The sequence below is a fragment of the Heloderma suspectum genome, chromosome Z, assembly GCF_057233095.1.
Source record: "Heloderma suspectum isolate Gila_16-S chromosome Z, 16-S_ref, whole genome shotgun sequence".
NCBI lineage: Eukaryota > Metazoa > Chordata > Lepidosauria > Squamata > Helodermatidae > Heloderma > Heloderma suspectum.
Genome location: NC_139476.1, coordinates 7,096,160 through 7,110,393, shown reverse-complemented (window position 1 = coordinate 7,110,393; position 14,234 = coordinate 7,096,160). Strand labels below are relative to the sequence as shown.

General features: G+C 48.7%; 1 protein-coding gene across 3 annotated transcripts in view; it reads right to left on the bottom strand.

Moving 5' to 3' along the window:
* Positions 1-14,234, bottom strand: part of AP3D1 (adaptor related protein complex 3 subunit delta 1) — a 64,960-nt gene that overhangs the window by 34,150 nt on the left and 16,576 nt on the right. For all 3 annotated transcript variants that reach the window (XM_084825650.1, XM_084825648.1, XM_084825649.1), the window contains exons 2-8: positions 11,572-11,667; positions 9,798-9,878; positions 9,027-9,107; positions 8,276-8,383; positions 6,573-6,702; positions 5,298-5,437; positions 2,909-2,982 (exon numbers count right to left, since the gene is read on the bottom strand). In XM_084825650.1, coding sequence (XP_084681776.1) covers positions 2,909-2,982; positions 5,298-5,437; positions 6,573-6,702; positions 8,276-8,383; positions 9,027-9,107; positions 9,798-9,872 — 608 coding nt within the window. In that variant the 5' untranslated portion in view covers positions 9,873-9,878; positions 11,572-11,667. The remainder of the gene's footprint in view (positions 1-2,908; positions 2,983-5,297; positions 5,438-6,572; positions 6,703-8,275; positions 8,384-9,026; positions 9,108-9,797; positions 9,879-11,571; positions 11,668-14,234) is intronic.

Genomic DNA, 14,234 nt, shown 5'->3' with positions numbered 1-14,234 from the left:
TTTCCCAGTAGTAATGTATGGCTGTGAGAGCTGGACTATAAGGAAGGCTGAACACCGAAGAATTGACGCTTTCGAACTGTGGTGCTGGAGAAGACTCTTACGAGTCCCCTGGACTGCAAGGAGGTCCAATCAGTCCATCCTAAAGGAAATCAACCCTGAGTGCTCATTGGAAGGACAGATACTGAAGCTGAAGCTCAAATATTTTGGCCACCTAATGCGAAGAGAAAACTCCCTGGAAAAGACCCTGATGGTGGGAAAGATTGAAGGCAAAAAGAGAAGGGGACAGCAGAGGATGAGATGGCTAGATAGCATCACCAATGCAATGAATATGAACTTGAGCACACTCTGGGAGAGAGCGGAGGACAGGAAGGCCTGGCATGAACAACAACAAACAGTATAGGCAATTTCACCCACATCCTTCTTATCTCTAAGATACAATCCTGATGTGCAACAGATTTTAAACAGGCCTTTAGCTCAGTGGTAGAGCAACTGCTTTGCATGCAGAAAGGTCCCTGATTCAGTTCCTGGCAGCTCCAGTTAAATGGATCAGATGATGAGAAAGACCCTTCTCTTTCTGACACCCTTGAGAGCTACCATCAGTCAGAGCAGAAAATACCGGGCTAGATGGACAATCTGGCCTGGTCCAACACAGGTACAAGTGACACAACCTGATATAGCTTAGAAGGGATGCCTTTAGCTGCAAGTCAATATAAATTCTTAATAGCAATCCACTGGCCTCCATCCCCGTTCAGGAACCACAGAAATTACAGGGAAAATAATTATTTAAAAATTGTCTTTTGTTGATGATTTTAGTCACCAATTTTAACATTGCCGTGGGTCAATCCACCCTGCCAGTTGCTTTCTCACGTCATGGCAGGGCTAGCCATTTTAGTGAACACAAAGGAGTTAACGCTGGTTAGGAAGGTGCCCCACACTTCCCATCTTCAGACAAGGCAATTTGCCAAGGGAAACAACTGGCTACCACAGCACTCAGCCAGTGCCCCAAAGCCATATAGAGGTGAGGGAAAACACAAGGAATGAAGAGCCACAGCACATTTCCATAGAGCTAAGGATGGACTAGAGTGACGCACAGCCCTCCCTTCTGGTTTGAAGGCTGCCACGTAGGGGGCAGAGCCATGGCGCAGATAGGAGGATGCTGCTCCACCCGGGGGAGCAAGCCCTACTTGCCTGCCATGGGTCACCACCCAAGTTGGCCATGCCTGATGGAAAGCGAGAAGTGCCAGTCAAACCACATGGGGACGTGCGTCTCTTGCACACTTGTTGGAACCAAAGCACCAGGAGAAACAAGGGCCAGGAGACTACATCCCCCCACTGGTTATCCTGTAGTGGCGCACAGCCTGAATTTACTCATTTTCTTATTCCTTTATCAACGTAAGAGCTATGCTGCATCAGACCAAAGGCCTATCAGTTCCCACAGTGGCAAACCAGATGCCTCTGGGAAAGCCAGAAGCAGGACAGGAACACAACAGCACCTTCCAGCTTATGTGGCCAGTATTCAGGGGTATGCTGCCTGACACAGCAATCATGACGAGTAGCCATGATGCCCCTTTTCCATTTGTATCGTATCTAGTAGACTACAAGCCGTTCTTTTAAAAGTCGAACCACCCCCACTGCAGTGTAATAAATGTGTAAACAAAAAAGGCACAGTTTCACTGTGGCCTGGCTTGCACATCACAACCATCCAGGTGGGTTTCTTTTTTTTATTTGCACACACTGCCTGACTACTCCCACTGCAAGAAGGAGCAGCTGAACAATCCAGGTGTGCTGCATGCCTGGGTTGTTTAGTGTTGCGTCTGGACCCAGGCCTCTGCTTGTCTCTCCCCTGACAAGCAGGAGATCCAGGTTGTCCTGGAGTTGTTCAGCTGCCCCCTCTTGCAGCAGGAGCAAGTGGACTGTGTGCACCCACATGCCGCCTTGTTCACGGCAGTCTGCAATTTAAAAAGACTGTGGGTTGCCCTGACGTGTGAAGTGGGCCAGCACCTTTGGGATCTTAGCCAGGGTTAGTGCTAACTATGGATAAACATTTCTATACCAGCCCCTCTCTTTTTTTAAACACATACTTTTACACACCAGCATCTAAACCGCACTTCAACAGAGAGGCATTTTTAAAAGCACTTTCATAAGCAGCAGTTAACAGCTCCAGAAAGCGCACATTCAGGATCAGTTGTGGCCCACCATGCCAGCTCCATACTTCTCATTCCCTCGAGGTCTCATCTTTGCCAGTGAAATGGGGCAGCTCTGAGCATCAGGCATCACGTTAACACTGAACCAAGAGTGTTAGGATGTGCGTCGACAGGGAATCTCACAGGTTCCTCGTCTAGAAGCCCCAACGTCAAATGACTAAGGCAGGAGAAGGGTGAGAAAGACACGAAGGAGACTGGAAAAGGAGAGGGGGGTGTTGAAATATACATACTGTCCACTTTGCTGAATTTCTTGGAAGCGGACTAATTTTTTATCTTTGACAGGGTTGCCATGAACTCTGCCCTCTTTAGATAATTGGAAGAGCGCGCGCTGGCTGTTTGAGAAAGAAAGGAGGATTAAGTGAATGCTTCTCTTTTCTCTGCTTAGTCTACTACCCAAAAAGGGGGCGCTTCCATTGCAAGGAAACCATTCTAGAGAAGGCACTGCCCTGGGGTGATTTCTTTTAGAAGGCCCAAGATAATGAAGGCAAGTGGCCAGCCCCTGGGGAAGTCATCCAGAAGCTGGTTGAGAGATCAGGAACATTATGGCTACCCTGACCCAGAGGCACAAAAAGTTTTGCTGGTTAGAAATGCTAGCACAATCTGAACTATTTGATACTAGTGTCAAGAGACAGGAAATGCATATAGCTCGGCACAACCATCCTCAAAAGCTGCAAACGTTGCTGGTGAAGAATTAACCCACTTACCTGTGTATGAGATTGGTCAGGGGCTCTATTAGCTTCTTTCCCAGCCTGGGTTCCAAAGGAGTGAGAGCACCAAACTACAGGGAAAAGGAGAGAAAGTTGCTTAACCACCAGCTGTCCCCAGTTATTCTGCAGTTTGGAAAGGATGGAAATGCACTAGGAATAGTGATAAGAGATGTTGTGATAGCTTTAAAGGGGGATTAAACAAATTCATGGAGGATGAAGCTATCAATGGCTACTAGTCACGAAGGGTACAGATAACCTCCAGGATCAGGGCAACATGCTCCTCAAGGCCAACTGCTAGGGAACACGAGTAGGATGGGGCTGTTGCACTCATGTCCTCCTTGTGGGCTTCCCATGGCCATCTGGTTGGCTACCACAGGAAGCAGTATGCTGGAGGTCTTGGCCTGATCCAGCACTAAAAAAAAGTATGGCTTGTTTGGAACTAGCCAGAGGATCCAGGATTTAGTCTCCAATAGAGGCCACAAAAGGAAACTTAAGAAGAGGCCTGCTGGGTCAGAGCAAGGGTTCATCTACTCTAATTACCTGGCTCACATGGTCACTGTGGCTTAAACCCATGGGCTGTTGTTGGATTATCTGAAGTTGTTTCCCCCTCTAACAAGACATGCTGCCTGAGTTTGGACGACATGACACGCCGTGCCTGGGTGGGTGATTAGGCAAAGAGCACCGGGCTTGTGCCACAGTTCAAACAAGCCACCATGGCTTATTTAAGCCACAGTGATAATGGGCCGGTCTGCACAGTGTCCAGCTAGAAGCCTCAGGGAAACCCACATCTAGGGCATGGAAGCAGTACTCTTCTCCCACGGTGGCTCCCCAGCAGCAGCTACATTGTGGTACACTGCCTTTGAAGATGGAGGTTCCATCTTATCATTATGACAAATAGCTATCGACTGCTTCCTTCCTCCATGGAGTTGTCTCATCCCCACCTAACCCAGTGGCCATCATGGCTCATCTTGAGGCAGCAGAAGGACACATCCCTGTCCCAAATGTATTCGTGGAATTCTACAGCCGCTTCTAGAAGAGTTAGATGCCCCTGAATGTCTCAATCCCCCTGCGCGTTTTTACAGGATAAAGCTGCAGACCCCTTTGCTGTTGCTGTTCCAATGGTGGCCAGCCAGAAGTGTCTGGAAAGCTCACAAACAGGGCACAAAAGGCAGTGAGCATGCCGTTTGTCCCTTCACCTGGTCCTTAAACGTACGTTGCCTCTGTACCTGGAGGTTCAACTTAGCTATTGTGGCCAGTAACCAGCCAACAGGTCTACCCCTCCCCCACCCCATTAATTTGCCTCATCTGCTTTGAAAGTAACCCGTTAGTGGCCATTGCTATGGCAGAGAGTTCCTTAAGTTAGCTAAGTGCAGTGACATTCCCTTGTCCCCCGTCCTGAATGTACTGCAAACCAATTTACGTGTGCAAGCTGCAAAAACGTAGTATGACCAAAGAGGGAGGGGGGAAATTTTCTTTCCCTCCCTCTCTTAAGGGAGATCGAGGGTTGTGATGAAGAATGCTAAGATTACAGAGGGAGGGGCCGTGGCTCAGTGGTAGGGCACCTGCTTTGCGTGCAGAAGGCCCCAGGTTCAATCTCTGGCATCTCCAGTTAAAGAATCTCAGATGGCATGGGTGGTAAGAAAGCCTCTCCGCCCAGGAGGACAGCTGCTGCCTGTCAGAGAAGATAGTGCTGGGCTGGATCCACCTGTGCTCCCAACCTGGTGTAAGACAGGTTCTTGGAAATCTTTCCATTAATTCACATAGCGACCTTTCCCTTAGGTGCTTCCGGCAGCTGCTCCTAGCAATGTAGGAAACTGCCTCATATTGAGGCAGACCACTGTTCCAACTAGCCCAGTATTGACCTGACTGGCAGCGGTGGCTCTCCAGGGTTCCACTTAGGATTCTTTCCTACCCCTACCAGGAGATACCAGGGACTGAACCTGGGACCTTCTGCATGTGCTCTGTCATTGAGCTTTGGCCACTCCCCCATGCACAGCTATCCACAATGCCATGCGACAAGCCTTCCCAAACCTGGCTGCCCTCCGGATGTGCGGGACTGCAACACCAACGCAGCTGGAAGGCACCAGGCTGGGGAAGGCTGTCATACATCCTCAACGCTGTTCTACCCTTAAAGGTGGCCTGAAAATAACTTTAAAGACATAAAATAAAAAAATCCCAGTCTCGCCCCCCCCCCCCAATTACAACTATCTGCAGCCTGAGAATCAGACACCTCCCCGCAAGCCAATTACGCAGGCTGTCTGCTGCTCTTCCTTCCTCTCCGTTTGTGTTGGCTGCTACACCTCTTAAGTGTCAGAGTTTTTGTTTTTTCACACCCAAGACACTGCTAACTCAGACACCAGCCACCAGGACCTGCTAAAATACTTGCCAATTTTATGATTTTAATGAGGACCCAGTTGTTGGTGGACGACGTCATCAGCTTAAAAAAGAGTGGAGCGAGGGAAAGGTAGTTTTTTGGGTTGCGCCTGGCTAGTTCACATATGACATTCACGGCAGCTGATTGGACGCCTGGAAAGGAGTGGGGGAAAGCATCTGAATGAGCGGATTTGTAGAACCAGAGGGCTCGCAGACAAAGCAGAACTATACTTCTGGCTCTGAACTGAACATTCAGGGGAACTTCTGCAAAGAAATCTAGGTGAGGGTGCCTAGAAAGACGTGGGGAGATTCTTTTCCTCCCCGCATCCCATCCCCCCAATTCTGCAGTATGCTCCTGTCCTGCATACTGCAGCATTCAAATGAAATCTGGAAGTGACAGATTTCTCTGTGTTTGAAATCCACACACAGGAAACCAGTGAAAACTGAAGATCTTCAGTCCTTTCTATTGGGCTAGTGCTGAACAGGGAAACTGCTTCAGGTCTGGGTTCATGTCTCCTGTCACTGCTAGCCAAGATCCTTATCACTCTTAGACAGATAAGAAAGGTGATAAGTGACTTGCCCAAGGCTACCAAAGGAGCAGAGGCCTGCATTCACTCTAGCCACCATGACAGCTGGGGAGTGAAACAGCTGGGAGAGGGCAGAACAGAGCTGAACCTAGCTCCAGCCTAGGAAAAAACTGGGCTAGGAGACTCCCAAGGAGGCCTCTCTGGGAGGGAAGGCTCTCAGACAAAGTCCAGCATCCAACCGCTTTAGAGGAACGAAAGTAGTTATGACAGAAAGATGTGGTTGCCACTGGAAACAGCAGCATGTTTGTCTCCTCCTTTCCCCGCTCCTAAATACTTTCCCATGTCTTGATGCAAAAGCATTTGGCATTGCCCTGCTGGCAGGCAGGCAAAAAGTGCAGAAGGCCACAATGTGAGGACACAAATAGCTTCTACTAGACAGGGAGGTAGGGGGCAAACTATGTGTACAGCTGCTGTGTTTGGTAGCAGCTGTGTTTACCCTCACATCTAATTTGGCCCAAGCAGTGAAAGTGATAGCACATTTGGTCATGAGGAGGAAGCCAAATCTCTGGAGACCTAGCCCGTATATCCTCCATTGTCTTGACCTCTTCTTGAATTCCCATAACTCTCACACCATGACCACCACCCTTGCCAAGCCCTTGTTCCGTTTTACTTAAATCTGAGGATGTACACCCCCGCACCCCTGGTTCACTACAGAGAGCAATCTCATTATCTTCTGGATCCCATTCATCCAACTCACTAACCAGGATCTGGGTCTTCCAGCTTCTCCTTAAGACGGGGGAACGCAGGTCGAAGGGATTCGGGGTATTTCAAGAATACTTTGTACATGATCAACACTGCTTTCTTCCTGATGTAAGGCTTCGTGTGAGACATCTGCCAGGGGGGAAAGAGACACAGGAGGAAATGTTCACAAAAATTTAACCACAATTCCTTTATTCCACAGCTCATCAGCAATACTTTTTCTCCCTGCTTACCCTGTTCAGGGACTGCTGTGGGGGGAGAAGGCCCCCTTTGGGTACAGATTTTGACCAAGGCCATGCAGGTACTTGTACTTGTGAAGGTGTAACAAGAGGTGCAACAAGATCACACAACACTTGATGTCTGCCTCAGGAGTGTCCGTATTCAGTGTATAAAAGTGATCCTACTAGAACACCAGTGCTGTGCTTTATGTGTAGGGGTACCAACCCACAATCCTGTGTAGCAAATGCAACCTGAGGCCGCACAGTTCTGCTTATTCTGATAAGGCTGCTGCAGCTGAGAGAAACCATTTCCCCAGCCCTCAGCCAAGAGCTCCAGACGTCTCAGGTCCTGAAAACATCACTCTGTGCTTTTCGAACTTTCTTCCTTTCACAGCACCTGCAGTGCATTTCCAGTGCATTGCAGAGGATTCTGGAGCAACAAAGGCCACTGGAAGGTTGTGAGCATCCCCAACCACCCTGCGGGAAAAAGCACAGCAAGGGGAAGGGCGGCCTGGCCCCAATGGTTAGCCAGAGAGAAGGAAAGGAGCTTTCCTTCATCTGCGTGTTGCTCTGTGACAGCAGAAGAGAGAAGGAAGACCTTCCCAGGAAGTTTTATAATAACAACATTTTTATCTTGCCTCTTCTTCGAGGAACTCCCTCCCTAGGGAACTCTGCCATGTCCCCTCTTTAATGAGCTTCCGCCACGCATTAAAAACGTGGTTGTTCAGGCGGGCATTTGGGGTGGCTAGGGTAATTTTAGAAATGTGTTGTTTTTAATGTTGAATTTTATTGTATGAACTGTTTTTATTGTTGTACATCGCCCAGAGTGGTTCTCTCCCCTTCTCTGAATTCTCACAACCACCCAGTGAGGTAGGTTAGGATCAGCATGTGTGACTGGCCCAGTGGTGCCATGTTCAACCCCTAACATCTCCAGATTGACTGCAAATCAGTGCAGACAATACTGAGCCAGACACACCAATGGTCTAACTCTGTATAAGACAGCTTCCTACATCCAAGTGGGGATTTGAAGCTGGGTCTCCCCAGCCAGACTGTGACACTAACTACACCACCACATTGTCCCTTTTTGTGTCCTTGTGGTCTGCTTTATGCTAGTTAAAGATCATTGGACTGAAAGTAAGGGGATGTATCCTTAATAAAATATTTTGGAAGTATATTCAGTTCTCATGGGGCACTGGCCTGACCTGCTGGGCCTTACTATAACTCCATGTGTACTGAGATAAGACCCTAGAATGCCACCGCTTCACAGCGGATGCAAGAGTAGTAGTGGTAGCTCTCAATGCACACCACTGCCTATCTGTTCTTGGGGTGGTTCTTCCTCACTTGAAGAACATTTGGAAGAAACATAGGCCTTAGCTGGGGGACAATGACTTTCAAAGAGCTTTGAAGGGGCAGCTGAGCTCAAAGGGGCTTGCCAGAAGGAATGAACAATGCAGGCATTGTGGACAAGCCTCCTTCCAAGGACTCACCAGGGTCATGATATCATTTGCCAAATCTCTGGCAAGATCAGGAGTCACAAAACAGGACAGACCAGTCAGCGCAACTCCAGTATCGTACTGGTTGGGGCTACTCAAGTCCTAGAACAGCATGGCAGGTAAAGCAGGGTGGAGGGAGAAGAAATACAATCTTTAGTCTTTCTGGCAGTACTTTGCAAATCCATTTATAACAGAGCATCGGAATTCACATCACGCAACTTACAAAGTCACACAGACCTGTGAAAACTTTAACCAAGAAATGACCCATTTAAAAAAAGATATAACCCACTGTGGGTTCTAAATGAAGGGAGCAAGTTTTCAAAGGGCTGCTTTCTCCCACATGAACCTGGCCGCATTAGAAGCCCTTCCCAAGGTGGCTCTGCCTTCTGGAAAAGGCAGAAGGCAAGAAAGGCAGCCTTCTTGGCTGCAGCACCCCCACATCTGGAACGCTCTTCCTAGGGTACCTGGCTTGAGGTCTATTCCAACGGACATCCTTGTGCTGCCAGGCAAGGACTTTTTTACAGACCTTAATTGTTTTTAAAGATATTGATGTTTTGTTGTTTTAATGTGTGTGCTTTATTTGATACATTATAAATTGTCAGCTGCCCTGAGAGTGAAAATAGTGATGGACAGCATATAGATTTAAAATAAAAAGAAAGCACACAGATGAGTGGAGATTCAACAGAAGAGCTCAAGATGCTATTGCATGAGTGATGGGAAGCCCCCCCCCCCCCTTTAAACTTACCTTTCGGATCTGGTTAGTCGTCAACATGATGACATCTGTCCCTTCATGAAAGCACTGAGAGGCAGCCAGGTACCCAATCCTCTGCATAATTCAGAGAAAGAGAGTCACTACCTAAGGCTGAATGGGCCTCCTGCTGCCATACACAGGTACAGGAGCTCAAGTAGCATTCTAGAAAGTCTGGAGCACTGTCTAATCTAGCAGTTGATGCAAGAGAAACAGTTGTGGCAGGGCAAGAGCTGAGGATATGGGTAAGCTGCAATTTAAGTGGAAGCACAGGCTGGATGAGAAAGATGCAGAACAAGGCCCTGCAGGCAAAGTTCAGATTTCTGAGAAGCTTAAAAAAATATTTCTAGCCCTAATGGTTGTGAAAATGCACTTGAAAAAATTTCAGAAGCCAGGAAGGTTGCAAATTAAGGCTTCCAGTGGTACTGGGGTTCAGTGCCTGGCATAGCTCTTGACCACTCTTGATGACAAACCAACCCAGAATAAAGCAAAAAAAAAAAGAGACAGATTATGCAAATTGACTAACACAAACAGATGGCAGAATCAGGCTTTTTTAGGAGCAGGGCTTGGACCATCCACTTGCAGATTTTAGAAGTTAGGGTACACACTGTCCTGGTTCTAGCTTCTCAGCAAACAAGGGTATGTGGAAACGACAATCTTGTGCAGGGGTGAGCTACAGAACACCAGCAGAACACTCAAAGAAAATATCAATGGCAAAAGGAATGCTAGGTGGCTTTTAACAGCCCACACTTCATACAGGCCACTTACTTTGAAAGTGAACTTTGATGCACTCATGACTTCGATGATGTTGAAGGCTGCCCAGCTGATGTCATAGCCCAGCATCTGCAACTGTTTGAGGATGGGGTGCAGGGAGAGAAAAAAGGCCAAGGCATAAATCTAAACACAGCAAGGGACCAAGAAAAACTTGGGATTTTCATTCTCCTCCCACTTATTATTAGCAGAAAGACTTCTTGCCTTTATTCTCTGCACCCAAGGTGGCATCCCTGACAAAAGCAGTGATCCTGAAGAAAAGATACTGTACAGAATATGTCCCTTTAAGCCTTTCAGAACTAGGACCAGCCTTTCCCCCTTGCCATGTGAGCCACCTTAGACCTCTCTCTTTTATGGCAGCCTCCCCTGACCTGGTGCCCTCCGGTGTCTTGGAACACAACTGCAAGCACCCCTGTACTTTGGCCATGCTGTCTGGGGCTGATGGGAGTTGTAGGTAGAGACGTAAAATTTCCAAAAACGCTGAGGCCATAGAAAAAAATAAGCAGTGCTTTTTTTTAGCACGCTTTACTGATCTGAAGTCACCTTGTTGCTTTAAGACAGCCTTCCCCAACTTGGTGCCCGCCAAATATGTTGGACTTCAGCTTCCATCAGCCTCAGGCATCATGCCCAATGGTCAGGAATGCTGGGCACTGTAGTACAAAATATGCAGAGGGCACGAGGATAGGAACAGCTGCTTTAGGAACATAAAGCAGCCTTTCTGCTCCTAAAGTTATTTTATGTATATTTTAAGACTTTTAAAAGTAGACTCAGTTAGTAAATTTGTAATTCTTGCATGGATGGATTAGAGCTACATTAAATGACTGCTACAGTATCAGGAACACAGGACTCTACAGAACACAACCCAGGCTGTCAAGACTGCACATTTACTGTCATGAATGCACAATGGTAACTCTACTCACATACTGGGAAACTGAGCATAACTGTCTATCAGTAAAAAATACTTTAGATCAATCATTTTAGTAAGGAATGAAAGAACTATGTTGGGAATCTTACAGAGGATTAAAAAAATATTTTCCCCCATGGCTTCATTATTTCCAGACATTTTACATCACTAGTCTTTCTATAAAAGTGTTCTTATTACATAGTTTTAGAAACCATTTGGGGGTGGGGGGGAGTAAAGGCTGGGTAACAACATATAAATACTTTGTCTTAAATTCTAAAAGAAAATATTTCATAATTCAAAGTTGTTCAATTTTTCAGGGGGGAAAACGGTCCTCTGAAAAAAGGGAAAAACACCCCCCCCCCCGGAATTTTTCCATTTTTGTCCTGGGCCTTCACATCTCTAGTTGTAGCCAAATATCTGAAGGAACCTAGGTTGAGAAATGCTGTTCCAAGGCAATCAGCTGCTAAAGGAGGGCTCCTGAAGAAGTGGGAATTTGGGCAGCTGAAGCATCCATCAACATAACAACCTGCAGTCGCCACAGTGGTCTGAAGGCACAAGGTGCAGCTACCTTGCTAAAGCTAAGGCGGTCTGGGTCTGACCAGTGCCTGGATTAAGGCCACCTGGAAATCCCATATGAACAGCCTCAAGTTCCATGGAAGAAAAATGGCATGTAAGTGTTGTTTATACTCCTCCTCCTCCTCCACCATGTCTTCCAAAAAAGGAAAATGCTGTTGGAGCAAGCATGAATTGCTTCAAGCCACTCAAGAGCCCATCTCAGGATGCTCCCCAGAGGAAAAGGTATCTGCCTGGTACCAGGTTGCGATGAAAAGCAATATAACCTGACACCTCAGCAAGGGCGATACTTACGTAGGTAAGCTTGCAGACAGCATTTGCTTTCACTGCGATGTTATCTTGCTTCAGCTCTTGCTTGATCTCATCAATGCACTGAGAGATGTACTTTGCCTGGAGGAAGAGAAGGACAAAGGGAGGGGTCATCAGCAAATTTCTGCAAAGCAACTATTGCCCAAAGGTCTGACAACTGGGACACACTCCAATTCTATACACAAGTATTTAATTTGGCTTTCCTGAGCACACTCTCCATAATGCTGAGGCTCGAATGCAGCAGGATTGCCCACTCTCAGAGGAGGTCACCCACCGTCTCCTTGTGCAAGTTGCTACTTTGGGGGTTCCCTGATTGCCAGCAGGCAGACCTAGAGCAGAAATGCATACAGACACACAGCAGGTGACCTCCGAGGCCCGATGAATCAGGAACTTGTCTGCATGGGGCACGATTGTCCACCCCGCTGCACGACTGACTCCCTGGCCGAGGTGCTTGAGGTGGTCTCTGATGTGCGTGTACAGTCCCCTAACTTACTGGTGTTGGGGGACTTCAACGTACATTCGGAGGCCATCCTCACAGGAGCACCTCGGGACTTCATGGAGACCATGGCCTCCTGGGAGCTGCACCATATTCTAACTGGGCCCACCTATGTAGCCGGTCATGCACTAGACCTTGTGTTTGTTTCTGGAGAAGCAGGGAGTGATCTGGAAGTCGGGGGTATATCCACCACCCCCTTGTCATGGTCAGATCGCTATCTGGTGATGTTGGACTTCTCGGTTCCACAACCCCTCCGCAGGGGTGGAGGACCCATTAAAATGGTCCGCCCCAGGCGTCTTATGGATCCAAATGGATCCCTGAACGCGCTTGGGGATTCTCTGGGGCATGCCAACGGCCACTCGGTCGAGACCCTGGTGGGTGGCTGGAATGCCGCAATCACTGGGGCATTAGATCGGGTGGCTCCGAAACGCCCTCTCCCCCTGAACAGGGCTCGGACTGCACCATGGTTCAATCCGCGGTTACGAGCTCTGAAACAGGACGTGAGACGGCTACAGCGCCAGTGGCGGAAGTCTCGCTCCAAAGACGATCAGACACGGGCTAGAGCTATATCTTCAGCCTATCACGTGGCGGTGAAGGCAGCAAAAAAGGAATATTATGCTGTCTCCATCGCGTCTGCAGAGTGCTGCCCCAGGAGGCTGTTCCAAGTGGTCTGGAGCCTGGTCGGTCCTGTGGCTCCGGAACCACTGGAGCATTCTAAGGCCTCCTGTGAGGCTTTGGCAAGGCACTTTGAGGATAAAATTGATCAGATTAGGTGTGTTACTCTGCACACTGTGGATACAGTTAGTGAGCAAGAGGCGGCCTGTGGCAAACCGGTTTTGTGGGATCGGTTCCAGCTTCTTCCTCCTGATGAAGTGGACAAGGTGCTTTCATCTGTAAGGCCGACCACCTGTTTACTTGATCCTTGCCCATCTTGGCTCATTATGAGCTGCAGAGAGAGACTGGGTGAGGGGATCAAGGCGGTGGTGAACGCCTCCCTTGAGGAGGGAGTGATGCCATCAGCCCTCAAGGAGGCAGTGATAAGACCGCTCTTAAAGAAGCCCTCCTTGGATCCTCAAGTTCTGAACAACTTTCGCCCAGTCTCAAATCTGCCATTTTGGGGCAAGGTGATTGAGCGGGTGGTGGCGGTGCAGTTGAAGGCACACTTGGAAGAAACTGATTATCTAGACCCATTTCAGTCGGGCTTCAGGCCTGGGCATGGGACAGAAACGGCCTTGGTCGCCTTGGTGGATGATATGAGGAGGGCTCTGGATAGGGGTGAATGCTCCTTCCTTGTTCTCCTCGGCCTCTCAGCGGCTTTTGATACCGTTGACCACGGTATCCTCCTGGACCGCCTGGAGGGGTTGGGCATTGGAAACACTGTATTGCGGTGGTTCCGGTCCTTCCTCTCCGGCAGGTACCAGAGGGTAGCACTGGGAGAGGAGGTTTCGGACCTGTGGCCACTTACTTGTGGGGTGCCACAGGGTTCCATCCTCTCCCCGATGCTATTTAACATCTATGTGAAGCCACTGGGGGCTATCATCAGGAGGTTTGGGGTGCAGTGTCATCAATATGCGGATGACACGCAGCTCTACCTCTCATTCAAATCTTCACCAAGGTTGGCCGTAGAATCCCTGTCCAAATGTCTGGAGACGGTGAGTGGCTGGATGGGGAGGAATAAGCTGAAGCTCAACCCTGACAAGACCGAGGTACTTTTGGTGGGAGACAAGAGGAGGCTGGGGGATGTTGACCTGGTGTTGAATGGGGTACAGCTACCCTTGAAAGACCAAGTCCGCAGCCTGGGGGTCATTTTGGACTCCCAGCTGTCCATGGAGGCTCAGGTGTCAGCTGTGAGCCGGACAGCGCTGTATCAACTCCATCTGATACGGCGGCTGCGCCCCTTCCTTCCCGACCATCTGCTCCCATCGGTAGTACATGCCCTGGTCTCCTCTCGTTTAGACTACTGTAATGCGCTCTACCTGGGGTTACCCTTGAAGACGGTTCGGAAACTGCAGCTGGTACAGAACGCGGCGGCTCGCCTGATTAAAGGCAGCCGCTGGCGAGATCACATCACTCCAGTGCTGAAGGAGTTGCACTGGTTACCAGTTGTTTTCCGGGCCAAATTCAAGGTGTTGGTTTTGACCTTTAAAACCCT